At 45.5% G+C, this 27,428-nt stretch overlaps 1 protein-coding gene across 1 annotated transcript; it reads left to right on the top strand.

The window, feature by feature from the left end:
- Positions 1-104: 104 nt before the first annotated feature.
- LBH (LBH regulator of Wnt signaling pathway) lies at positions 105-16,609 on the top strand. Its single transcript, XM_077341150.1, has 3 exons — positions 105-316; positions 3,911-4,010; positions 13,990-16,609. The coding sequence occupies exons 1-3, from the start codon at positions 291-293 to the stop codon at positions 14,182-14,184; spliced, it is 321 nt and encodes a 106-aa protein (XP_077197265.1). The 5' UTR covers positions 105-290; the 3' UTR covers positions 14,185-16,609.
- The last annotated feature ends 10,819 nt before the right edge of the window (positions 16,610-27,428 follow it).

Here is a 27,428-nt window from a genome sequence, read left to right as displayed (position 1 = left end):
CGGGCCGAGAGCACGAAGCCATTCATGATTTTGGTGACATCATCGGAGAGAGGGGGCGGGCTCGGCGGGCACGGGCACGCCCCCCCGGGCTATAAAGGCCGCTTCCCCAACTCTTTGTGCGGGTCAGAGCTGTGGTCGGAGGCGGCATTTGTTGCTCGTGGCCGAGCTCCCGTTCTGCCTCTCCCCTTCGCGCGGGCGCCTTCAGGTCCTCCTCTCCCTCCCCTGGCGCTCGCAGGGTCCCTGTGCTCCGCCGCAACAGGACACTTGGCCAGCCTCTTTGTCCGGACTTCATGTCTGTTTTTTTCCCCATTCACTGGTGAGTAGCTGCTTCGCGTGTGTGGGCGGGCGGGCGGCGTGGCTGGCGAGAGGGGCGGGGTGGGGAAGGGTCTGCTCCTGGCAGCGGGGCCCGAGGCAGGGCGCGCTGCCCTCCGAGGGGGTCGCGTCGGGGAAGTTCGGAGGGGTGGGTGGCAGGAGCCTGCAGACAAAGGAAGTTCCGCGGGGCGCGAGAGGCGCCGGAGCACTTCAGGGATCTCCGCCCGGGCGCGTGCCTTCTGCCCCCGAGGCAAGCCCTCGTGTGGGGCCGCCCTCGAGGAAGTGTGCGATGCTCGACCGCTGCTTTGCGTCCCCCCCCCCCCCCCCAATCGCCGCACGCTCTGCTGCTGGGAAACGAGGCGGGCTGCGGAGCGGTCCTTCTGGCCGCCTTCGTCCTCCGCTTCACCCGCCCAAGGCTCCGGCGCAGCAGATTGTGCGGGGGGGGGGGGGGCTGAACCAGCGGTCCTCCGTCGTCGGGCGCATCCAGCGCTGGCGGCACTGGCTTGTCTGCCGCGGCCGTCTTCCTTGAGTCTGCGCTGCCACCCTCGGGCACTGGGGGGCGCTCGTCTCCGCGAGGGCAATCGACGGGTCCACGAGACGGGTGTTTGCCCTCAAGACTGACCCTCTGGGAGGTCTCGACACGTTCCCTCGCAGCCCACGGGAGAGTTGCTCAAGGTCGGGAGGCTTGGCGGCTGCTTCCCGCGCGCAGCGGTCGGAAGGCAGAAGGGAGCTGGGCGGGCGGCGCCGGCAAGGTGGCCCTTGCTGCTGCTGCTCTTCCCATCGCGAGGTAGCCGCCCGCAAGCCCAGCAAGAAATCGATCGGAGTCCGTCCCCAGGGCGATTTCTAAGGGGTTCAGACCAGCGGGGAGCCCTCCTGGCTGTCCTTGCGGGAGAGGCGCTCTGCGCATGTTCAGAAGTGCTTTTGAACTGACGTTCCGAGTTCCGGGGCTGAACCGCCGCTCAGCGTAATTTTGTGCATCAGGTTGTGTTGATGGGATTTGTGTCCGAGGGACGCCTGCGGTGTCTTTATGTGACTGACGTCAAATCTTTGCCCTTGTGCCTTTGTAACCAAATTAGAGGCAGTCTCCTTTCTTGCCATCCAGCAACAAACAAGCAGCAGGGAGAAGCTGGGTAACCACCCCATTGAGGTGGCTTTGAGCTGCCAGGGAGACTTCGAAGTGGTTGCTGTCAACCCAAACTAGGGTGGGAACAAAATCGGATTCTGCCGCCTGGCCTTTTCCCCCCAATAACCTGGACATCAGATGCTTCCCAGAGCAAATGCCTTAGGAGCAGGTATAGCTATTGGCATATCAGTCACTTTATGTGGCATTCTTAACAAATTTTGAGTTTTCTCATGAAGATTGGCAGGTGTGAAGCAAGTGGCATTTTTCAAAAGCAATTCAAATACACGATAGCCTCTCCATCCTGGTCCTTTTCTGTGCTGTATATTCTCAGCACTAAAGAGCTATGAGTTGATGTAGAAACTCCCGTGTGTTGAGATCTTTGCATCCCCAGAGTATTGTCTGGGAACCATGTTCTTCCTTGGAGTGGTGTTTCTTATGATTAATACTCCATTTAATTTGCTAGCTGCTGCTCTTTGAGCACATAGCCCAAAACTTGCAAGTGCCCAACAAGCCAATTTCCCATTGAGTCTCTGTTTCCCTCCTGATTGACTTTGAAAGCAGTGGCTCTATTTATTTAATCTTGGACTTGGATTGGATGCCTGGTGAAGCTTTTATGCTCCCATTTTTCCTTTGAGCCAGAAGTTAAAAAGTTAAGCAAACATTTTTAGACTCTGGTTAATGGCTCACAGCAGGAAACTCATCTTCACTGATAAACCCCTTCACTTTTTGCAGCATTCAGTTTCACTTCCTTTTTTTCAAGACTTTCTGTAAAAAGGAATGGAGGATGGGGGGAAATTAGGAGGGCCCAGGCAAGCAGTTTGGATAGACCCCTGGTTCAGAGGTTAAGTGGAAAGTAGGGGTGACAACCATTCTGGTAGTCTCTTCCTGGAATATACCGAGCTAGTTCAGTGCAGCTCTCGCAGTGCCATCCTGTGCTGAGTTACTCCAATCTCATTGCTTTCTTCAGTGGGATTAGACTAGAGTCGCCGCATAGGACTGCATTGCCATTTTGTAGAGGACTGATGTATTATTTGGAGGCAGGAAAGCTATCATCCTTACTGTTTTCTCTTCTCCCCTGCAACTAACCCCTAAGATCCCAGGAGCAGAGATAGTCTGGTGATGCTTGTGTTAGCACTTTAAAGGCTAACACTTGTACGGCACTGTAGAAATGGCAATTATTCTTTTGCACCAGTGATTCCTTTATGTGATCTGGAGTTCTTAATTATCTGAAGCATTCTTGTCCAGGCTTAGGACTCAATATTTGCTCTTGAAGAGCAGCAGTATCCCTTCTGGAGTCTGACATGGCTAGTGAAGGTGGCTGCTGCATTATCCTTGTTTCAGCTGTTATCCACAGCAGACTGATGACTAGTGAATACTGGCAGACATTCCTGCTGGTATCGTGTGCTATCAGGGATGTATCTGAAACCTCACTTGGTGCAATAAACCTGAGAAGCTGTGTCAGAGCAGCCTAAACCATAACACAGCTGCTTTTCCTGGCAGTGCTATGCAACAGATACCTTTCTTTTCAGTGTGAGAAGTGAATGGACACAAGGCAAGTTCAAGGTATTGTGGCTGGAAATGGAAACAGCATTAGCATATTCTAAAATGGGGATGCTCTTGGCTATATATGCAAATCAGCCTTGGCTTTCACAATGAATTATGCTGGAAAGGCTAGATTTAAACCATAGGCATGGAAATCCTTGAAGTGAAGTTGGCAGGATGAATACATCATAGTCCTTGGGACTGGCGTTAAGACTCTGCCTTCATGAATGTTCTTTGTTTTAGTTTTGGGAGGGCTTAAGGTGATCATGGGCTCATCTCTCTTTGACTTTTCCTACAAAAGGTTGGGGCGCATATTTGTTAGACTGTCTCTTTTTGTGCCTCTGATTGGGGTAGCTCACAGGGATTCACACCAAACTTGTTAGTCTTTTAATGTGTCTCAACCAGGTTGTTTATTACTATATGCCAGTGTGAACTACTTAGGGAAATGTTTGATTGGCCAGTTTGAGAAAGGGCTTTGGTGGGTTGGGATCTACAGCTAGGTCAAATGCCCAGGCTTTATATGGATTGCTGCAACAAAAAACCCTTGTGTGTGTGTTTGGGGCGGGAGGAGAAGAGAGTAAGGGGAGAACAAAGTAGAGGAAGGAGAATGATCTGATACAGTGCAACATTAGTCCAATGTTGTACACTTAACAATCTTGTCTGAAAATACTGGTACCTTTGTGTGATTCACTAAATTCTTCCCAACTGGTATTCCAGTACATAGTTTGGGTGTCTAGAAGATTCTCCATAGGTTCTCCATTCTGAAGACAATGAAACAGTTTATGACATGGTTGAACAAGCCAGACATCCTGCTTGATATCTGAATGGCTGTTCAGCAATGTGATGGTTGGGGTTGTTAAGCAGTGTTTTGGTTTGCTCCCGTGACAGTATTGTTCCAAACAGCTGAAGCTATTCTTTGCCTCTTGTTTCCAGCCCTGATTACTTGAGATCAGCTGACATGACTGAGGTGATGAGTGCTCCATCTATGGACGAGATTGGTCTAAGCCCTTGCAAAGATGGCCTATCTTATCAGGTAAGCTTTGCTGTGCATCATGCAGCACTGATAGCCCATTTACAGCTGGTTGCCAGCAGAGTCATTTGGGATTAGGTAGAGACTCTTTCAACAGACTGACCTGCTATCCTGTCCTTAATTTTTTAAAATTTATCAACATCTTGGAATGCTTCCTTGGCAGGAGCTATTAATTTAGCAGCCTGATTTCTGTGCATGTGTGCTTTAAGTTGGATCCTCTGAGGTCAATGGCCCTTATTTCCAAAGACCCATGCGACTATACTGGCCATGGAGAAAATCCCACCAAGAAACTTGCTTCTGAGTAAGCATGCTTGAGCTTGCATTGCATGGCTAGTTGTGTTGGTTGGGCATTTGTGTCGTCTATTTATATTTGCTGTTTCTGCCTAAAGCATAATAAAGAGCTGCTTAGGCAGTACATCATGAGCTGAATGGTAACTCAGTGTTCAGGCAGAGCAGCTGGAAGCTTGCTGTATGGGCCACTTCCCTCTTTTAAGCTGTGCCACTCTCCCACTTGGCTCTGGCACTTGATGTCAACTGATGAAAAGGAAGTTCAGATGACCTGGTTACTTATAACTAATTTTAACATGTTTTCCTGCCAGTATTCTTGGCATGGTTCCTGTTGAGGGATGTAACTGCCAGGCAAATGGTCAAAGCTAAAGATCTCTCTGAATTTTTAAGATAGTGTATGATTTAAGGCTGCCTCAAAGAAGATGAGTACTAGCTTAAAGAATCTATCAGGCTCCAAGATACGCCTTTAGCCATAATCTGGAGTGAGGTCAGCATACCCCAGCCCATTTCTGCACAGCCCCATTGAAATCAGTATGCTTAATGCAAGAGTGGCTTATGTCCTACTTTGATTCAGTCCCTCAGCTGTTGCCCATGAATGATTAGCAGAGCTTGGCCATGGAATGGCTTACTGGCTTTTCCATTGCTTGAGTCCACATGCGGGAGAAATCCTTGAGTATGTTCTTCTCAGCCAGTGTTTCTAGGTCATGATGCTGCCACTACCTTTTCCTTGCTTTTTAGATAACTGCTTTTGGTTAAGGAAGATCTGGAAGGGTCACATGACCTGTCAAGGCATGGATTAATAGCTTCAAGAAAAACAATAAACTTCTATTGCTAGTTCCGAAAGGCCAACTATAGGCCTTCCCAGATAAACAGCAGCATTTCACGAGTGGCATTGCAACTGGTGGTTCATTCAGACTTTGCTGAGGTGGTGCTGTTGTGTGCAAAACAGCTTTCAAGTTGGAACAAACACTCAAAACAAAAAAGCAAGCAGAAGTTTGGATCTGAGTCAAGCATTACTTAAAATGCCCATGCTCCTTGTAAGGCAGAGAATTTTTTTTTAAATGATAGTCTTTGTATTAACAGCATTGGAAATGAGTTTCCACTTCATCTAGGCCCTGCTTTTCTCCCCAATAACAACCTGGTGCAGTTTGTCTGTCCAATAAAGTAGTATTGCCTACTGGTGGGAGGGCATGAGCACCACCACCCTGGATTTGGAGGGGGTCAGTGCCTGAGGAAGTTGGGATGTCACTCTTGGGGGGGGTGACACTCCAGGCTGCTTCCCCTAGTCTCTGTAGACTTTTCTAGACAGACCGTCCCTATGTGGAGGCCATGTCTTTTCTCCCACTCTTTGGGGCTGGGAACAGGTGAATCCCCAACCCAGGTGGATAAATGGGAAGCCTGCTTGGCAAATGGATGGCAGAAGCAAGATTTGAACGAGAGATCTCTTGTACCACAGTGAACCTCTGTGCTTCAGCAGCTCACAATGAACTGCATCTCACAGCCAAAGTAGCATGCGGGTGAAACTAGAATCTATTCTCTTTTCTTAGCAGCTGCATAGAGCCTTGAATCTTGGCACTTCTCTGTGGGAAGGCCAGTATGTACTGGGGGAGGGGGGGTTATAGATGGTTTGAATGTCATGAATTGGCAGCAGCTGTCCTAGCATCAGTGAGCATAATGCTTAACTCAAGAGCCAGTGAATGACAACTGGGATTAGTGAAAGGCCGTATTGGGTTTGAACTATGGGGAGAGGGCATCCAAGTGAGAGCATGCTTGTCTTTCCCCATGGCACTTTCTTATACCATCTGTGGGTGATATAAATAAATAAATAAATACAGTACCCTCCAGGAAGCACCTGGAACTCCTTTGCTAACATAAATTTCACTTTGATTTAAAATCTTAAGGTTTCTAGTCCCCCAATCCCACTTTCTGGACTGATTTGTACAGTGAGCCTTCTGCTAACAGGCGTGGTTGCAGTGCTTTCACATAATCAGGCACACAACATGCACAATTAAGATCTTCATTGTGTTTCTTGGAATATTGTTAGATTTCTGAGAATGTAGTCAAGAGGTTTTATCTTTTGGGAAAGTTTTGTAAGTTTTAAATTCTGTACAGTTCTTGCCTCTGTCTCTGCTGAGCAAGTTTGAAAGTGTCACACTCGTCCTACACACAAGTGCTTACTGTAAAGCCCTCATTTCTGTTTCTTGTTGGTTGGCCTCGTCATGATGTACCTATACGCAGCCCCTGCTCTTGGCCCTGTAGAGGTTCACAAATATGTGGTTGTTTTGCATTAGTACTTCAGCCTGATTGCCATGAAATTGCCTCTATAGCCAACATATCAGGTGTCTACAAGTGGGGAGTTAATCTCCTCACTGGCTTACAGATGTCTTTTTATGCAATCTTTACATTGATTCTGGCAATGAGATATTGCATCTAGTTCAGGTGCCCTCTGAGCCTGAGAATCTGTGGGGTTCAGCTTCACCAGCTGAATGACCATCAGTGGGGCTTCCTCATTGGCAGTTCCATTTGGCTGCTGTGCTGAGGCTGGAATGTCTCTCATGGCATGTGGAGAGGGCCTTGTATATTCTCCTCTCTGTTGTCCTAACATCAGCCTGTTCCCTCTGTCTTGATCTTGTCAGTTCATAGGCCACTAAAATATCTTCTGCTAAATTAATACATATTTGATATTTGGTCTTCATTCACCATGGATCCTTTGCCAGACTATTTAGAGCTGATTTTTTTTTCTGTCTGAGCTGTGCCTACTGCTTGGAGAGGCTGAGTCACTTTCTCACAGATTCACTTTTTGCTAATACAGCACTGAAAGTGGTACTGAAACTGAGGCTGCCTCCGGACTAAATTAATAATTTCACTAGTCTATTGGGAAAACAATGTTTGGGCTTGAATCTTTTTTAACCCACCCATCCCCCACCCCAAATGAAGTTTGAGTCGGGCATCCATATAGTCATCTCCTGATGTGTGGCAGCTGTGTTGAGCCAACATGTCAGATTTTTGGGTAGATGGGTTGCATAGTGACGCTGAATGGCTGAGGCCATTGTCCATGTGGGGGTGTGTCTGTTCCAAACCAGCTGACTGCAATTCCCAGTGACTCCTTATGCTGTCTTGGTGGGAATGCTACTGAGGTCCCAGAGCTGTGCCCAAAGGTAACTTTCATATTCATAGAGGATGATACTGGGATGCTGACCTGAGGCTGTGTGTGCTGCAGTATCCCAGAATAGTGCTTCAGCATTTCCCCCAAGTGATCTTGGCATGCTGGGTTGCATGGTACCACTGCTTAGGAGCAGCAGAATAACTTGGGCAGGGCTGGACAATATATAGAGTTGTGACCTGTCAAGCAAAGCCAGGCCAGCTATTTATTCTGGTGCCTGAAAGTCACTTTGCCATCCAAGCACATAGGGGTTATTGGGCTCCTTGGTGGGTTGCATTTGGGTTGATGGGAGCTAATTTGTTGGCTTGTCCTGGGGCTGTGAGGCCATCTCCCTGGACTGGCCTATATTCTAGCAGGGGTGGCCAAAATGCACTCCCTGACACTTTGCTACTGATATCCTTGGTTTTCATACTGACATTGAATTAGTCAATGGTGCAGTGAGATGGATATCTTGACTCCTTCTCCAGTAGTATTGGTTTCTATGTTTGCATGACTTGGTTCCTTGCAGGCTACTTTTCACTGCATCAGAGCTTCTCTGGTTTGGGACTGACAGGCATCAAGCCTTATTGTGGTTGCTAAAACATTTTCCACTCTTGGTGCCAAGTTCATTTGACTGCAGAGGAAATAGAGTTAAGGCAAGGTTGGGGGTGGGGTGGTTCTCTGGCACAGAAACAGATGAGGAGGAGGGTGTTTTAGGGCTCCAGTTTCCGCTTGTCTCTGAGACAGAAGGCAAAATACATATTTTTGTTTTTTCCTGAAGGGACTTTCTCAAACGTGGCATATCGTAACGGGCTCTATTACCTTTCCTGCAGAAATGTTGTTGCTTTGTGCATGGTAGTCTTCAATATGCTTCGCCCATAGTTCATTAAATATATTATTCCTCACATGCTCCATCTATGATGTTTGAAGGGAGTTTTATAAAATCAGTACATTAAAAAAAACACTAATATGCAGACAAGTAATACAGAAACGTTATAAAGCTAAGCAGATGAATCAGCTATGGAATCACTGGTGTGGGCAAAACTATTAGAAATCACATTTTGTAGTTTAGTGCAGACAAGATGACAACACAAGGCAGGATTCTTAACATCAGATATATTTTTCTGATCCCTGCATTTGTTCTACTTCTTTCCCCACCTTTCTTAATTCCCTGTTGCTTCCTTTTCCTTCAGTGGAGAGGGCCTTAGGCATCCCAGCGACAGCCTACCTAATGGGACAGATCTCTAAACTTCCAGCTAGTAACAGTTTTGAGTGGGATCTCTGTGGAAAGTGGACTCATCACAGGAGTTGCCTGGGGCTAGAAGGTGCTGGTGGATCATATTTCTAATTAATTTGGCCCTATAAATGTTCATACTGTATTCTAAAGAAGCATTTGCTTACCAATTGTGGCATGTATACATAAATCATCTCTGTAAACCTGAAATAGTTTTGGGTACAGGTTTTGAATTTCAGGGTTCTGAAGGTACTGAAGAGTAAATAGTGTGATTTAAAAAAAAATTCTGTCCAAGACCCACATAACAAAGGATGTTAGCACATTATTTTGTCTTAAGCCGCTAGTAGAATGGCAAGGAATCTCTTGCCTGACTTGATCAAAATCCAATTGTTTGAACAAATTTTCATTTTTAGATTAATTTTTCCTTCTGTTTTACTGCTAGGTCTGATCTATTCTTAAAAGGTTGAGTTGTGAGATAGCTACATATGTGATCTGTCTCCCAAAAGCTAGGATACTACTTCTGTGTAAAGAGCAATCAGCATGCAGCCTGTCTCCTGCATCTGCTCCATGGATATGAATTTTGTTATGCAAAGATGTGCTTGTTCCTTTGTTCCCAAAGTCAGCCTTGTCTTGTTTCCCTGTCTGTCATGTGCTGGGAAATGTGACTTCATTAATTTTCCATTGGGCCACCCCCAATCCTTGAGTTCAGTTGCAACATCTCATTTTCTGCTGCCTTGATTTTTTAAAAAGCATGACTTAATGGAAAAATCTTGACCTCCTATATTACTGCTGTTTGATAAGATTGTCCAGTCTATTTTTAAAAAAACAAACCAAAACTCCCGGCAATATATTTACAGGGTATTTTATTTAAGGAAATTGCTAACTTAAGTTCAAAGAAGGGGTAAGAGAAAACTGCCACTTTATTTTAAAAACAGCTATTCTCGTTTGTGGTAATGTACCAAAAATGACATTGAAAATGCACATCTGGTGTTTTCAGTGCTTGATGATCTCTGCTGTGGCATAAGCTTTTAAAACATACTATAAATCAACTTTCCCTCCTGTTGATGTTCTCTAAATAATAAAGAGCCTCTTGTGGCGCAGAGTGGTAAGGCAGCAGACATGCAGTCTGAAAGCTCTGCCCATGAAGCTGGGAGTTTAATCCCAGCAGCCGGCTCAAGGTTGACTCAGCCTTCCATCCTTCCGAGGTCGGTAAAATGAGTACCCAGCTTGCTGGGGGGTAAACGGTAATGACTGGGGAAGGTACTGGCAAACCACCCCGTATTGAGTCTGCCATGAAAACGCTAGAGGGCGTCACCCCAAGGGTCAGACATGACACGGTGCTTGCACAGGGGACTCCTTTACCTTTTAAATAATAAAATGTCAACATTTCTGGATATTCTAAGTTTTCAATACTGAACATTCCCTTTAGTTCTTTATACCTGTGGGGCAAGCCTTGCATAGTCATGCATCCAGAAATGGCACAATCATGTGGAATATGGTTAGGAAGCATAGCTATGTTCATACTCACCTAGGATCCCTCCCCTTCCCTTAACGTCCAGTCCCATTGGCCATTTTGGGAGGGGCTGGGTGGGCTGACGTGACCATATATTTATGCCTAACAATGAATAATATATAATTAACTCCCACCCATTCAAGAAACGCTCCCAGGGCCTGGTGTTGTGGCTAAGAGTGGCCTTTAATCTGGTGGGCTGGGTTGGATTCCTTTCTCTGCATGTAGCCAGCTGGGGGACTGTGAGCTCACCACAGTCCTTGATAGAGCTGTTCTCACAGAGCAGTCCTGTCTGAGTATCTCAGCTGCACTTACCTCATAAGGTGTCTGTTGTGGGAAGGAAAGGTGATTGTAAGCTGTTTTGAGACTCCTTCAGGTAGTGAAAAGTGGAATATAAAAACAACTCTTCTTTAGCCAGTGTACTAAAGAATGAATTTTTCCATTCCACAGTTTGAGTGGATCCACAAAACACATAACACTGTATGGTATCTTCTTGGAAATGTGTCACATGATTGCTTTAACAGAAAAAAAACCCTGGTCATTTATACCATCCAGGAGTCCAGCGTTCTCTTCATTAGCTCAGAAATCTGAGGAACAGCAGAAGATGGCATTCCCCCAGCCCATTGTGTAGACAGATATAAGATATACTCTGCTCATAGAAAGCGGCTTGGATGTGCTTCTTGAGATGGCTGAAGCCGCTCTCCCAGAACAGTCCCTATAGGCATAGTTGCAGAAGTATTGCAGGCTTTGGGAAGGAACTAAGGCTCAACAGTCCCAAGTTCATTCCCCGGCCTCTCCAAATTATAAGGCTCGGGTAGTAGGTGATGTAGAAGACTTCTGCCTGAGCCCCTGGAGGGTTACCACTGGCCAGAGTAGACAATCTTGATCTAGGAAGAGCAGTGGTCTGACTTTGTGTAAGGTAGCTCCATGTGCTTGTTTGACCCTTGCTGTTTGAGCAAGGAGGGAGCCATTATTAGACTCTCTCTTGGGAAACAGTCCCTTTGGTAGAAGGAAGGAGCTGTTGTCTAATGAGCCTGCTTTTTTCCATTTGTTTATCCATTTCCTTTTGCCCTTGCTCCATGATTTCTAGGGCAGCATATATTGTTTCCACCTTCTTCTGCTTGACCCTGACAGCAAGCACTGTGAGATAGATCAAGTTAGAGAGTGACTGACTGAAGGTCACCCAATGAGTTTTGTGGCTGAATAGAGATTTGAACCCGAGTCCCCTCTGCTGTAATTTGACACTCTAACCAGCCCTTCCATCTGTCCTGCTTCTCCCACTCCCATGCTATTAGGACAAATGACTCACATAGCGTAATAGTGGAAACTCTTTAGTACTTGAGAGGTCACCCCATGGTCAATGGTCCTTTGTGTTCCAGTATTAATAGTTGGCCCCTGGGAACTGCTTGATTTCTAAAATGAAATGTGGCCTTTGATTTTAAAAGTCCCAGTCTCCGGTATAGGGGCTCATGTTTTGCTTTGCTTAGCGTAGGGAAAGTTTTTCTACATATATGTAGAAATTTGTTCTTTATTAATATCTTCAAAGATTACAGCTCCTTGTTTATATGGTCATGGTATATCGAGGTCTGCCCCAAGTTGTGCACCAAGTAGTTTGCCTCTGTGCTAATAGCCAATTCTAGCAGTACACAGACAAGCAGTTCTTCCTGCAAGGGTACTTATGGGTGATTTCCTGTGACTCATTGCAGAAAGGTGCACAGAATAGTTTTTGTTGTTGTTATGGTCAAGTATACTAGGAGCCCAGCAGCCTTTCATACTAGAAACATGTACCACATGCAGTTATTCCAATACGTTTGACACAAAGGTTCTGGTTCATGTGTACCAAAACTATAAATATGTCCTTTCCAGACAGAATGGCAATCACACTTCTCATCCTGGAAACAGAGCAGATAGCAGGCTAGCTAAGAACTGGCAGTGTTGACAGGTTCTGTTTGTTTAAATATTCAAAGTCCTTATCTGAATCTACAGCAAAGTATCTCTCCTCAGGAGAGATCAGTACCTTTCGGTTGAGAATAGGAGCAGCTGCACACTCTATATCAGTGGTCCCCAACCTTTTTCAGGCCGGGGGGGGGGGGGGAGAGGGAGGTGCAGGCGCCGGTGAGCCAGTGGGCGTGCCTCCCTTCCTCCTGCGGCGTAGTGCTCAAACCTAGCCTTGCTGCGGGGGGGGGGGGGGCGGGGGCCCAAACAAGCAGGTATGGCAGCTCCCGCTGATGAGCCCAGCACTGCGGGAGAGGTGCTCTCACAGAACTGCCACGCCTGCGCATTTGTGCTCGCGCCTCCCCCCCAGCATGGCTAGGCTTGAGCACTGCGCCGTGGGGGGTAGGTAGCTGCGCCCGCTGGCTCACCTGCGCCTCCCTTCCCCCGACTGTGGCCCAGGACTAAGGGCTTCGTGGCCCTTGCCGGGCCAGGGGTTGGGGAACACGGCTCTACATGACCAAAGTAGTGTCTTTCTGCAGTAAAAATGTAGTATGTGGATGGCACTAGTGTATGTCTTTTGCTCTTAAAATCCATGTACACCTACTTGAAGAAATCAAATGGGCCAGCATATCCAAGCATGTGTATATCTACACTAGCATACAGAAATGTTTACAAATGTATGTGTGTACAAATGGTTGCCTCAATGTTGCTAAGCTACCAAGTAAAGTTTTTCAGAGTATTTAGGGTACTTCTGCAGAATTGTTTGCTTGATGGGAAGTGACTGAAGCTCTGTGGCTCAGCTTGCTCATTTCAAGAGCTTGTGGCATATGCAAAAGATCACATGGTTAGCTGTTACTTGGTCAGTCCACAAGGTTCTTCTGGATTTAGGAGAAGTTTAGTGGGGCTTCTAAAAGCGAATATTTTAATAGAAGAGAACACTCTTCAGCCTAAAGCATCTTGTTGAAAAGTTGCTAACACATAGCAGAAGGCTGGATCTCAGAAAAAGATATTCATCACTGTAATGACCACAATTAATTTGCTTGGGTAAATGAGTCACCATAGGTGGAACTTCCAAGTGGCCTTATCACCTGGTCTCAGTGGTTTTGGTTTGCAGCCTCTAGTCCAGTGGTTTTTGACCTGGGGGTTGGGACTCCTTTGGGGGTCGAATGACCCTTTCACAGGACGAGCAGCTTTGCCATGGGGGGGTCGCCATCACTGGTGCTGCTGCTCCTGCAGGAGCCACACCAACAGCCTTGCAGGGCAGATTGAGATAGAGCGTTTGTCTGTCTGGTGAGTGAGATTGGCATGGTGGACAATAGGCAGAACTGAACTGAGAAACCCCAGAATAAAACCAATTCATATACAATCACGAACAATGGATCTTCACGCCATTGGTCAGTTTGGGTTCAATTTCTGTGAAAGAACGCTTGCCTTTGGTTGGGGTCACCATGACATGAAGTGTATTAAAGACTCATGTCATTGGGAAGGTTGAGGATCACTGGGCTAGTCATTACTTATTAAATCAAACATGAAGAAAACAAGTGTGCATGTTTGAATAATAGCCTTCAAACAGTGCTTCATGCCTATTATGTTGTAAGCCTTACAGCAGCCTTGTACAGCAGGCCAGGTTTATCATCAGGTTGCAGATGTGGGAGAAGGGAGAGAATGACCCAGCTGAAGTGACTTCATGAAGTCTCCTCCAAATTGTAATTGTTGCATGGAAAGGTGCTTGTCTCTAAGCACCTTGGCTTTCTTGGGTGCCATGAAGTTCCAAGTCCACCTAGTTTGTAGAGGTAACTTGGCCTCCTCAGTTTTGTTACAATGATGCTCACCTGTAAAGTATATTGACAGGCATATACATTTCTTGTTTCAGATTTTCCCTGACCCTTCTGACTTTGATCGTTACTGTAAGCTGAAGGACCGCCTCCCTTCCATTGTGGTCGAGCCAACAGAAGGAGATGTGGAGAGTGGAGAGCTAAGATGGCCACCTGAGGAGTTCCTGGTCCAGGAAGAAGAAGAAACAACAGAAAACTGTGATGAAGCAAAGAAAGAGAGCAAGGAGCAATAAATGGCACTGAGTCTTCTGTATTAATTCAAATGCTGTCATCTTGAGGGAGAGAACCACAACTGTTCTGAAGAGTCTTTTTCTACAAAAGACATTCAATTTTGCACCTGCAAGATCTTAGTTTTTGGTTTGTTTTTTCATATTCTCTATTGAGAACTGAAGTGCTTGATGTGACAATCTCCAGCTGAAACTAAGGAAGAAAGTTGGGCAGGGGAAATAAATGGTTGCTCTTAAGAGTCACTGCTGAATTTTGTTGAGGTTATTAGGGTGCAGCAGTGAAATAGCAGGGCGCTTTAGTGCAGGGTTAGCCAGGCAGGAAACCATGTTATATATGAGGCAGAAGAAGTGAAAGCCAAGTGTAAAAAGCAGCTGCATTTCTGAACAGAATTGCTTCTGACTATGAAACCATGAGAATAGTATTCATCTCTAAAACTTGCCTTCAAATAGTGCTTCTGTTTTGCGTGTGTGCGTGTATGTGTTTAGGGGTTGGGAGGTAGGCAGTATGGTAAGTTGCCACTTAAAATGCTCCGGTGATATTACAGTGTCAGGCAGGTGTGCCTGTTGGGCAGTGCAGAGGAGCAGTGGTTGAGTGACTCCTCATCCCAAAGTCACATCATTGCTGCCAGAATCATGGTGCTTGGCATTGGCTTGCCAGCCTGTTAGTCAAAAGGCGTCTTTCTCCCTCACCTGTCGCCCTAGTCCTTGTCCTTCAAGAACGTATTTAACCTCCACAATGTTGAGTGGCTTTGGATGGTCCAGCACCAGCTTTAAAAATGACCCTTAGCCATTCTGCAGCAGCCTTGTTTATCTGACACAAGGTTAACAGGCAAGTTGCAAGAGTATGGGAAAAATGAAGTGGAGATCTTGCCATAAAATGACTTAAAGTATATATTTCTTTTAGGCCACCATAATGGCTATCAGTTCTCCAAGCCAATAAGAGATCTGGCTGCACAGGGATGCCAGTTTTTCCAATGACATTGAGCCTGTCTAGTTTGACTACGTGGCAAATGCTTGATTAAAGACTCGCTTTATGGGAGCCAACCAAGCCATCTTGATTAAGGGTGCAGCAACCGCTTTGGAGCTTCTATGGAAGCAGGATGTCAGACATGATCATTGGAGGAAAGCAGGTCTTCTCTTCCGAAACAATAAAATAGTATTACGGTCTCAGTGTTGTGGAGAAAATAAAGTGCTTTTTCAATAAATCTATGGAATTTCTTCAGGATTTAAATTCTCAATAACCTTTTAATTTTGCATCCTGTTTAACTTTTCCTGGGAGGAGAAGAAAAAATTTCAGGGTAATCTAAATTGCAACGTTCTAGCAGAAAGCATCTCTCTGCTTGGAGGCGGAAGCCCTGGCTAAGATGTCACAAGAGTGGCTAGGGAAAGAACTGTTCTGAGCAGTGGAACACCATGGGTTCCCATCAGTTCTGGGGGAACAATAGCAGAAGCCCCACCTATGATGCATATTTTTGAGGGCCTTGACAGGATAGTCAAAATAACTCCTATTCTCCAGTGTTCCTGGCTTATTGGCTCTGTTTTGTGTGGGGGTGTTTTTTTTTTTTTTTTTTTTTGGAATCTGTTGGGCCTTTGTGTATATATTTGTATTTGATACCTCATGAGTAGTAAAAACGCTGGCAATGGGTTAGGGGGGTTGCTTGTTTTAAAATCAGCAGGATTATTTTTCAGTCTTGTCTTGCTTGTGTTTTCAACATAATGGCAATAACTTTTTAAAAGTTGTGAGTCAATGTTACATGTGGATGTGAGGTTGCAGATTATACCTGTCTGAGTTTTTTTGTCTGCCCCTTTTTTGTTAATATAGTATGGGGGATATAGTTGGTGTTTTTGCTTTTCTTTTGGCAGCCAAGAACCTGTCAGTCACACGTGCTACCTGTTTTGGTGGACAGTTTTGTCCTCACTGAAACCTGTCTTGCGCCGTTACCTAGCCCAGGTTGCTTTAAAATCAGTGGATCCAGATGTTTTTCAGCCTTGTATCCGAGACACCTGTTCTTGTCTTGCCGTTCAGTAGAATGAGCTTTTACACCTACACACCAGCCCTAAATCTTTTGTTATTCCCCCTTCCCTCCAATTACTTAGTTGCTTATGAATTTTGTCTGCAAGTTTTGAAATTGTCCAATATTATCCACTTGGAAAAGCAAAAACTGTTATGCTTAAGAGTGGTAATGCTGACTGTCTTGAAATATATTTGCATATCCTTTTCTGCCTCTCTTTTTGTTGTTGTTGCTTGTATGTCTGTCATTGTTTGAATGTGTCTAAAGAACAAAGCACTCCTGTTGAACTTCTCCTGTTGTATATTACATTCTATATTTCCGTAATTCTTTTTTGAGCCTCAGGGAAAAAGCTAGCATTTTTTTCAAACTACTTTTGTCACTGTGACAGTTGTAAATAAAGTTTGAAAATGCTTTCCAAACTATTGTTTCCTTGTGATTTGAAGTTCTTGCTTTGCTGTAGTTTTATTTCAGAATGGGAGGTTGTACATCTGGTGGGATTCTGCAGCATTAATTCCATTCTAAGCAATTGTCAGGTTAAGATCTTTTCTTTAACTGCCATGTCCCAGAGGAAATAATTTACAGGGGACTGAGCAGGCAAAATGGTACTTATTGTAGATAAACCAGGAAGATCTGTCCTTAACCTCTTCACATGGTTGCCAGCTTGGCTTTGCTCAAAGATTGGGGCAAAGGAGACAACAGAGTAGGAAGCAGCGATGAATATGGACTGGTTATGCATTTGATGACAATGAGGGTATAATACTAGCTCACCTGTCTTTGCTCAGCTAAAATCCAGTATTTTGGAAGAGTCTGATTGCAAAAAAGTAAGATATGTTGGCATGCAAACCCAAAATCTGCATCATTTCAGTAGCAAGCAGCAGCTGAAAGCAAAATTGCTGAATCTTTGCAGAAAACAAACAGCAAGTTGGAAACCTCATCTTGTAGTATTATGAGAGATGACAGGAGCAGTATAGAAAAGAGCAAGGAAAGCAAAGGAAAGCCACAAAGGAAGCTTGTGCTGTACACTTGTTTTCTTGAACAGCTCTGTGCCTGCAAGGTTTCCAGCAGACCAATAGCAGCAGCCACCATCTTCATCAGATAAATGTAACCAAGGAAGTTGAGAGCACACTGAGAAGAGGATGCCATAAGCCAAGCATGAAAATGTTAGAGCCTTTGGTTTTCTGTACTTCCTCCTTTGTCAGCTGAGCTTTAGTGGGTCTTTGCTAACATTGTGTTTCAGCTAAACAGGCTCCTCATAGTGTGCAAACCTCTGTTCTCTTTCCCTCCTCTCTGAGGTCCCAGCAGCCTTGCAGCCTCCCTTCCTCCCTTTCTGTGCAAAACCATATAGAATATATATTCCCTTGCCCATCCCTTTTCCCAATGCTCATGCTTGTGCTTGAAATATCCCTGTAATTTTCAATACTTCCCTCAGTAATCCTCCCTGTATCCCCATGGGGCAACTAGGTCACTAGTATTCATGCTAGTGCTTTGGTCAAAACCAAATCCATGATGGCTATTGAGTGGTGGGACCCATGGCATGGGTATGCAATAGCCAGAAATTTAGCAGAGTGTAGACAGCATGGCATTGCTGACTGCTGAATGTGTGTAGCCAAAAGCAACAAAGCCCAGATTCTGGTTGTGCTATCCAACTAGTACAACTATTTATTAGAGAAGTCCGTTCTAGATAGGAAAAGTAAAAAAAAAAAGTCCCTAGTCTAATCTAGTTGGACAAGGAGAGGTGCAGGAGTCATCTCTTTAGCATGTTGCAGGAAGGCAAGATAGAAAGATTGCAGAAGAAGCAGGAAACGGGAAGTTTTCCCTAAGAGACTTAGTCTAGCCTTAAAAGGACATTATCAGTAAGGTCAGAAAGGTGAGTGGCCCATGTTCCTAATTATCTTGCAACAGTCAATACATCTGGGGCCAAATGGAAGCTGACTTCTTAGAGTGATGTTCTTTTCTGCAAGGAAACTTTCAAAATTCCCTCCCACCTTGCAGGGGCAGGATTCAGCTTGATGATTTCATAGTAACCATGATCATGCTGAAGCTCATACACTATCAATCTTTATGTCGGTGAAGTTTAGCTGCATTCTGTCATCTCAACACACTGTGCTAGACCAAATGTTGGATGAGGGATTCCATTCCAGTTTTCATGTTGCAAGATAACAATGAACTTCTTTTATATACCATTAAGAAGAAGAGTTGGTTCTTATATGCTGCTTTTCTCTACCCAAAGGAGTCTCAAAGTGGCTTACGCTCACCTTCCTCTACCCACAACAGACACCCTGTGAGACAGATGAGGCATGGCTTCTCTACCTCTTCCTTAAAACTGCTACCTCATATCCTAACCCAGGGAATGAGAAGGTACCAAAAAGTATTCCCCTTCCATTCTTTATATATTTCCCCATTTCCTGGTAGATGGAAGCAGATGTGACAGAAGAAGGGCAAAATTGACAAGAACATCTTTTGAAAAATGAAAGGTGCTCAGTTTTGTACAGGACAATATTTGTCCAGTGAACAGAAGAAACAAAATTAATCCTCAACCGCTTGGGCTTGAGTCAACTCTACCTAAGTCTAGAGCAGCCTACAAGATGTCGATTTAGGAGTTGACTTTATATACTGCCCTCTCCTCTCTCCCAGACAGGAGTCAGAATTGGGGAGATTAGGTTATATTTGTATATATTGTTATACATTTTATTATGCTATTTATCCTGCCAGGCAGGATTTCGAAGAGGCAGAGGAACTAGAGATCAAATTGCCAACAAACGCTGGATCATGGAGAAATCTAGGGAGTACCAGAAGAACGTCTACTTCTGCTTCATTGACTATGCTAAAGCCTTTGATTGTGTGGAACACAACAAATTGTGGCAAGTTCTTAAAGAGATGGGAATACCAGAGCATCTTATTTGTCTCTTGAGAAATTTATATTCAGGTCAAGAAGCAACAGTGAGAACTGAACATGGAATCACTGACTGGTTCAAAATTGAGAAAGGAGTTCGGCAAGGCTGTATACTGTCGCCTTGCCTATTTAACTTGTATGCAGAGCACATCATGAGAAATGCGGGATTAGAGGAGTCACAAATTGGGATCAAGATTGCAGGGAGAAATATCAACAACCTCAGATATGCAGATGATACCACTCTAATGGCAGAAAGTGAAGAGGAACTAAAGAGCCTGTTGATGCGGGTGAAGGAGGAGAGTGCAAAAGTTGGCTTGAAACTCAACATCAAGAAAACAAAGATCATGGCATCCGGCCCGCTCAATTCCTGGCAAATAGATGGGGAAGAAATGGAGATAGTGACAGATTTTATTTTCCTGGGCTCCAAGATCACTGCAGATGGGGACTGCAGCAAAGAAATTAAAAGACGCTTGCTCCTGGGGAGGAAAGCTATGGCAAATCTAGACAGCATCCTAAAAAGCAGAGACATCACCCTGCCAACAAAAGTGCGTTTAGTCAAGGCTATGGTCTTCCCAGTTGCAATGTATGGCTGCGAAAGTTGGACCATAAGGAAGGCTGAGCGTCAAAGAATTGAGGCTTTTGAACTCTGGTGCTGGAGAAGACTCTTGCGAGTCCCTTGGACTGCAAGGCGAACAAACCGGTCAGTCCTAGAGGAGATCAGCCCTGACTGCTCTTTAGATGGCCAGATCCTGAAGATGAAACTCAAATATTTTGGCCACCTCATGAGAAGGAAGGACTCCCTGGAGAAGAGCCTAATGCTGGGAGCGATCGAGGGCAAAAGAAGAAGGGGACGACAGAGAATGAGGTGGCTGGATGGAGTCACTGAAGCAGTAGGTGCAAACTTAAATGGACTCCAGGGAATGGTAGAGGACAGGAAGGCCTGGAGGATCATTGTCCATGGGGTCGCGATTGGTCGGACACGACTTCGCACATAACAACAACAACATGCTATTTTTATGTTTAGATTTTATATGTAGCTGATTGTATTTTTACTTGTAACCTGCTCTGAGAGCCTCTTGTGGCGCAGAGTGGTAAGGCAACAGACATGCAGTCTGAAAGCTCTGCCCATGAAGCTGGGAGTTCAATCCCAGCAGCTGGCTCAAGGTTGACTCAGCCTTCCATCCTTCCGAGGTCGGTAAAATGAGAACCCAGCTTGCTGGGGGGTAAACGGTAATGACTGGGGAAGGCACTGGCAAACCACCCCATATTAAGTCTGCCATGAAAATGCTAGAGGGCGTCACCCCAAGGGTCAGACATGACCCAGTGCTTACACAGGGGGTACCTTTACCTTTTTTAAAACCTGCTCTGAGCCCTTGGGGAAGGGCAGGCAAAAAAAGAAGAAAAGAAGCATAGTGGAGTTACTTTCTCATGCTAGTCAGATTCTTAAGTCTTCTGAACCTCCTTAAGTCTTCTGAGACTCCTTCGGATAGAGAAAAGCGGCATATAAGAACCAACTCTTCTTCCTCTTCTTCTTCAAAAGGGAATGGATTATAAAGAGAGTGTGCTTGAACATAGCTCCCATGCTTCTGGGACATCATAAAATGTTCACCAATATGCAAACTACTGAAGCTGGAATGCTGAAAGGGAAAATACACTTTCTTTGATTGTCCTGCAACCCACCAAATAGAGTGTTCTGCAGGAGCACGGTGGGAACCACGGTGCATAAATGTACAGCCACATGGGTTGGACTTGCTTCTTTACCTGGAACAGCGAAGGCCATAAAGACTGACAAGAGAAGCTTTTCATAAAGTTTCTTCTGCCTCTGATGAAGTGCACTCAACTTGAAATATGCAGACCATTTCCTCCCCAATAACTATAAATGATTGGCATCTTGCTTCCTCTCACCTCTATTCTTGCCCCCCACCCAAACCCCAGCCATTTCCTGCTGTTGGATTAGCAGCTCATGTCTCTTGCTGGCACCCCAGGCTGAACTCAGTGCAGATAAGATTACAATAGCCAGACATGATCACTCTAAAAACTAGTTCTGAACTGATGAGGTACTGAGAGAGCAACTGTGCTGAGTTCAGAGTGTGATGCTGGCCTGTGTACAGCCCCCTTGGCCTGCAGCAGCACAAAGGAAAACCCCAGGCTGATCGAACACCTTGACTAGTCCAGGTTACAATAGAGTTATCAGCCATTGAGTTCCAGACTACAGAGAACAGTTCCCCCAGAGAAAATGGCAGCTGTGGAGGGTCAACTCCATGATGTCTAATCCCCGCTGAGCTCCCTCCCCTCCCAAAATTTGGCCCACAACAAGCTCCACTCTGAAATCTCCAGGAATTTCCCAAGCCAGAATTAGCAACTTTAGGGCATAGTGACTGTCACTAGATCAGACAAGGAAACAACCACCAGATGGGGTTGGTTAATTTTGGCGAAGATTTCTCTGTAAACTGTGTATTAAGTCAACTTTGCTGATTTTAGTAGTCTTCGATTATGGTTCTAAGATTAGGAGTCCAGTCACAAGGATGAGCATCCCTCTCTGCACAGACCTGCATCCAGCCCTGAATGAGGGAAAGAGGAAAATGAAGAGTAAGAGCGGGGCCAAGGGGGAGACATGAATAGCAGCTATTTATTCCAGTTAGAAAAGACAGCCATTTATAATAGAGAGAAGGGTGAGGGTGAGAGAGGGTACAGACCTCCCCTGAGTTAGGGGCGGGGAAATCCCTGGTTTTAAATAGCATCTCCCTTGAGGAAAAAATAGGTTTAAATTACAAGCAAGATGGTTTGTAAACTCTGATTCCTTCTGTGAATGTTCTGAACCTAAAAATAATCAGAGAGGTTCACAAGCCCTTGAACTCTGTGAGGTTCATCCATCTTGAACTTCAAAGCCTTTTGAAGATTAACTGTTTTGTCTCCCCACAGCTCCATCCCAGGGGACTGTTCTTTATTTTGCGAATGTCAGCCACAGATGAAACTCTGTCAGTCTGAACAGTCCAGTGAGGTCTGTAGGCTTAAGTGGGATTTAAGTGGTGTAATTAGCTTTTGCTGTCCCTCTCCTCAGGAGTGAATCTAATCCATAACAAATTGGATATTACAGTCTTCCTGAGGTGAGACTCATTGAATAAATTATTCACTCTAAATTATTCTCTCCACTAGGGCCCCGGCAGTCGCTATTTTTCTTTTGCTTGTAGCTGTTAAATCACTTGATGACTTCTTTGAGGGAGGCCTGGTCCACAGATAATACCAATGATTGTACAGTTTTGTACAGGGCTGGCTTCAGGTCAGCATGTCAAGGACCTGCTGAAGCTCACAGCACAACTGAGGGAGGGCCCATCTTTGGCCCAGAAATCCTTGGCCCATCTGTCATTTCTAGAGTGGAGTCTGGTGGCCGCAGAAAATATATGGTGGAGGGGCAGAGTCCCACTCTGACATGGAGACTTGCTAGGTGACCTTGGGCCAGTTGCACACTCTGTACCTAACTTACCTCACAGGTTGTTGTGAAGATATAATGGAGGAGGGGAGAATGCTGTTGTAAGCTGATTCAGGGCATAAGAACCTAAATATATACAGACTAAACAGGGGTGCCAGCCTCCAGGTGGGACTTGGGGATCCCCTGGAATTATACCTCATCTCCAGACGACGGAGATTAGTCCCCCTGGAGAAAATGGATGCTTTGGAGGGTGGACTCTATGGCAGTGTACTCCACTGAAGTCCCTGTTCTCTCCAGGCTCCATCCCCAAATCTCCAGGATTTTCCAACCTGGATCTGGTTTTGAAATTGACCTTGGGCACCCCTCCCATGAGGAAATAGGGGGTCATTCCAAGGTCCCTAGGGCGATCTTCCATTTGCTAACGGAAAGGGTGATTGAGAGAGGTGATGGAATGTGGTTGTCTTGGGTGAGAATTACATTCTGCCCACTGCATACATTCCTTCCATTGTGATACTAGAGATTGCCTCATAGGCTGATGTGATCTTACAGCTGCCTCTGAGGCAATCTCTCATTTCCAACTTGAAGAGGAGCCTGTGGGACAGCATACAGTGTAATTCTTTTGTACTCCTTTGAGTCTTGTTGATTGCCAACAGCCCTAAAAGCAGCCAGAGAGGGCTACTCTGAGAAATAATCCCAAAGCAACCTAAAGGTGGACAAGGCTGCAAAGGTCCCTGGGTCAGTTGCCCATTTCCTATCACCTTCTCTTCCAACACTGCAAAATCATCTGGCAGTAGTTTCCCACCCAAAGCTTACCACTGCCTTCTTTCTCATTCTCCTAGCCTCCCCCCCCCATTGTTCCTCCAATGCTGTCTACACCATTGCAGCATGGAGTCCACGTCCCCATCACTAACCTCACTACCCTCATTTCTGGTCTTCCTGTCATTGGCTCGCAGATGTGGTTCTCATGCTGCTCTCTGCATATTAAAAGGATATCTGTGATCTGGAAAGGTCGAAAGCCACTGAAATATGGCATACATGGCTATTTTTGAAGAGGCCAGAGAAAGGGAAGAAGCCCTTTCATTCATACGTTTGTCATTCTCCAGGTGGTGCTTAGAGATCTCCCATTTCACAGTAGATCTCCAGACATCTCAGAGCAAATGGCTGCTTTGGAGGCTGGACTCTGACCCTAGACTATCCTGAGGTCCCTCCCTTCCCCAAAATGCCCTCCCTAGGTTCCACCCTGAAATCTCCAGGTATTTTCCAACCCAGAGCTGACAACCCTATTCATCCAGCTCTTCAGTGCCCATGGTGGAAGCAGTAGTGAAGATTCTGGCGTGGCAGCCAAACACCTTGAGACACCCCTGTTCAAAGGTTTAGCTCTGCCTCCCACTAAACCTTGCATTAATTCAAACAAGAGTCATCCATACTCTTCCAATCCTTTTCATGTGAGCTGGAAAAATCTATGATGCTTTAGCCCAGCTCTCCCCAACCCCCGGTCCAGGGATTGGGACCGGTCCGTGGATCAGTCGGTACCGGGCTGTGGCTCCTCCTCGTCTTCCCCAGCTGCTGACTTGGGAGCTACCCTGCCATTCTGTCGCCGGCTCACCTTTGGTGCTCTCCAGTGGCCACTGTGGCTGGGGCTCCCCCTCGGTGTGGCAATGCGCAGCTGCTGCTGGCAGCGCCCCCCATTGGGTGGTGGGAAGTCAGGGACGCTAGTGGGAAAGCAAACCGAGCAGGGGCTCAGGCGGTGACGACATCCCTCAGCAAAAGATTACCCCCCCCCCCCGGTCTCAATAAGATTGTCAAATGTTGACTGGTCTCTCGTGATAAAAAGATTGGGGGCCACTGCTTTAGCCGACCTGACTGGTGGGAAAAGGGCAGTGAACATAAGCTAAGGAGTGAAAGCCTCCCTAAAATATCATTTGCATTATTGTTGTGGCACAGAAGCAGCTATATAGTTTCTCAGGGGGGGAAGTGCCAGTGGTGGGGCCCAGCTCCCACTCCTTTGTTTGGCCTGTGTCCAAACAGAGTGAATGCCTGGTGAGAGGAAAGATTACTGACCAAAGCTGATAACATGCTGACTTTGCTAATTATTGTTTCTAAAGTCCAAAGTCATAGGAAAAAATGACTAAAATTATATTTTGCACACTATCAACGAAAGCGATTACTGGAACATTTGAGTCATCCCCATTTGGAACAATCTTAATTATATATTGTATGCACGCACACATATAAACTCTTGGGAAAGCACATCTCTGTTTGGGGGAGTGTAGCCTCTGTTGTTTTATGACAGGCATGTGCTTGCCACACGACTTTGGACTGGACGGGGAGGCCCAGAAGACCTTTTTGTTCCAGTGGAATGAGTTTTCCAGTGAACACGCTGCTCTTGGGATGAACATGATAAATGGATTCCTTGGTACAAAGTTTGAGTGCAACTCACACCCCCAAGCATGGTAGAGCTTAGGTGTGCAGAAGCCTACAGCAAGAGCAAAGTAAATGCAGACATTTCCACATTAAAAGTGTGTTCTGGCAGGAGTGAAAATGGTGTCTTCTGGCAAATGAAAGAACAAAAACTTAAGTTGAAGGACCAACTGAAGTTTAAAAAAACAAATATGCCAGTTTCCCAATAGATAACATCTTATTAAATATGAGATATTAGAAGTTGTTTCAGAGAAAAGCTAGAAGAGATAAGAATGCCTTCTTAAATGAACAGTGCAAACAAATAGAAGAAAACAATAGAATGGGGAGGACCAGAGATCTTTTCAAGAAAATCGGAGATATGAAGAGAACATACCCAAAGATGGGTATGATAAAGGACCAAAATTGCAGGGACCTCACAGAAGCAGAAGAGAGAAGGTGGCAAAATTATATAGAAGAACTATACAAGAGAGAGCTTAACATCCCTGATAACCACAATGGGGTAGTTACTGACCTGGAGCCAGACATCCTCGAATGTTAAGTCAAATGGGCCTTAGGAAGTCGGAGCAACAATAAACCTAGTGGTGGTGACAGCATTCCAGTTGAACTATTCAAAATCTTAAAAGACGATGCAGTAAAAGTGCTACACTCAATATGCCAGCAAATTTGGAAAACTCAACAATGGCCACAGGATTGGGAAAGATCAGTTTACATTCCAATCCCAAAGAAGGGCAATGCCAAAGAATGTTCAAACTACCACACCATTGCACTCATTTCTCATGCTACAAAACTTATGCTCAAAATCCTACAAGCTAGGCTCCAGCAATATGTGGACCGAGAACTTCCAGAAGTACAGGCAGGATTTCGAAGAGGCAGAGGAACTAGAGATCAAATTGCCAACATGCGCTGGATCATGGAGAAAGTTAGGGAGTTCCAGAAGAACATCTACTTCTGCTTCATGGACTATGCTAAAGCCTTTGATTGTGTGCAGCATAACAAATTGTGGCAAGTTCATGACGAGACGGGAATACCAGAGCATCTTATTTGTCTCTTGAGAAACTTATATGCAGGTCAAGAAGCAACAGTGAGAACTGAACATGGAATCACTGATTGGTTCAAAATTGAGAAAGGAGTTCAGCAAGGCTGTATACTGTCGCCTTGCCTATTTAACTTGTATGCGGAGCATATGAGAAAGGCAGGATAAGAGGAGTCACAAATTGGGATCAAGATTGCAGGGAGAAATATCAACAACCTCAGATATGCAGATGATACCACTCTAGTGGCAGAAAGTGAAGAGGAACTAAAGAGCCTGTTGATGTGGGTGAAGGAGGAGAGTGCAAAAGTTGGCTTGAAACTCAACATCAAGAAAACAAAGATCATGGCATCTGGCCCTCTCAATTCCTGGCAAATAGATGGGGAAGAAATGGAGATAGTGACAGATTTTATTTTCCTGGGCTCCAAAATCTCTGCAGATGGGGACTGCAGCAAAGAAATTAAAAGACGCTTGCTCCTGGGGAGGAAAGCTATGGCAAATCTAGACAGCATCCTAAAAAGCAGAGACATCACCCTGCCAACAAAAGTGCGTTTAGTCAAGGCTATGGCATTCCCAGTTGCAATGTAGGTCTGCGAAAGTTGGGCCATAAGGAAGGCCGAGCATCAAAGAATTGAGGCTTTTGAACTCTGGTGCTGGAGAAGACTCTTGTGAGTCCCTTGGACTGCAAGGTGAACAAACCGGTCAGTTCTAGAGGAGATCAGCCCTGACTGCTCCTTAGAAGGCCAGATCCTGAAGATGAAACTCAAATACTTTGGCCACCTCATGAGAAGGAAGGACTCCCTGGAGAAGAGCCTAATGCTGGGAGCGATTGAGGGCAAAAGAAGAAGGGGACGACAGAGAATGAGGTGGCTGGATGGAGTTGTTGTCAATGGTGTTTCATCAGACTGGAGGGAGGTGAGTAGCGGGGTACCTCAGGGCTCGGGCCTCGGTCCAGTACTTTTTAACATATTTATTAATGATCTAGATGAGGGGGTGCAGGGACTACTCATCAAGTTTGCAGATGACACCAAATTGGGAGGACTGGCAAATACTGCAGAAGATAGAGACAGAGTTCAACAAGATCTGAACACAATGGGAAAATGGGCAAATGAGAACAAGATGCGATTTAATAAAGATAAGTGTAAAGTTCTGCATCTGGGTCAGAAAAATGAAAAGCAAGCCTACTGGATGGGGGATACGCTTCTAGGTAACACTGTGTGTGAACGAGACCTTGGGGTACTTGTGGATTGTAAACTAAACATGAGCAGGCAGTGTGATGCAGCGGTAAAAAATGCGAATGCCATTTTGGGCTGTATCAACAGAGGCATCACATCAAAATCACAAGATATCATAGTCCCATTGTATACGGCACTGGTCAGACCACACCTGGAGTACTGTGTGCAGTTCTGGAGGCCTCACTTCAAGAAGGACGTAGATAAAATTGAAAGGGTACAGAGGAGAGCG

Source organism: Paroedura picta, chromosome 1, assembly GCF_049243985.1.
Source record: "Paroedura picta isolate Pp20150507F chromosome 1, Ppicta_v3.0, whole genome shotgun sequence".
In the NCBI taxonomy this organism is placed as follows: domain Eukaryota; kingdom Metazoa; phylum Chordata; class Lepidosauria; order Squamata; family Gekkonidae; genus Paroedura; species Paroedura picta.
Note: the sequence above shows the minus strand (reverse complement) of the source record. Positions and strands in the feature narration are given on the sequence as shown.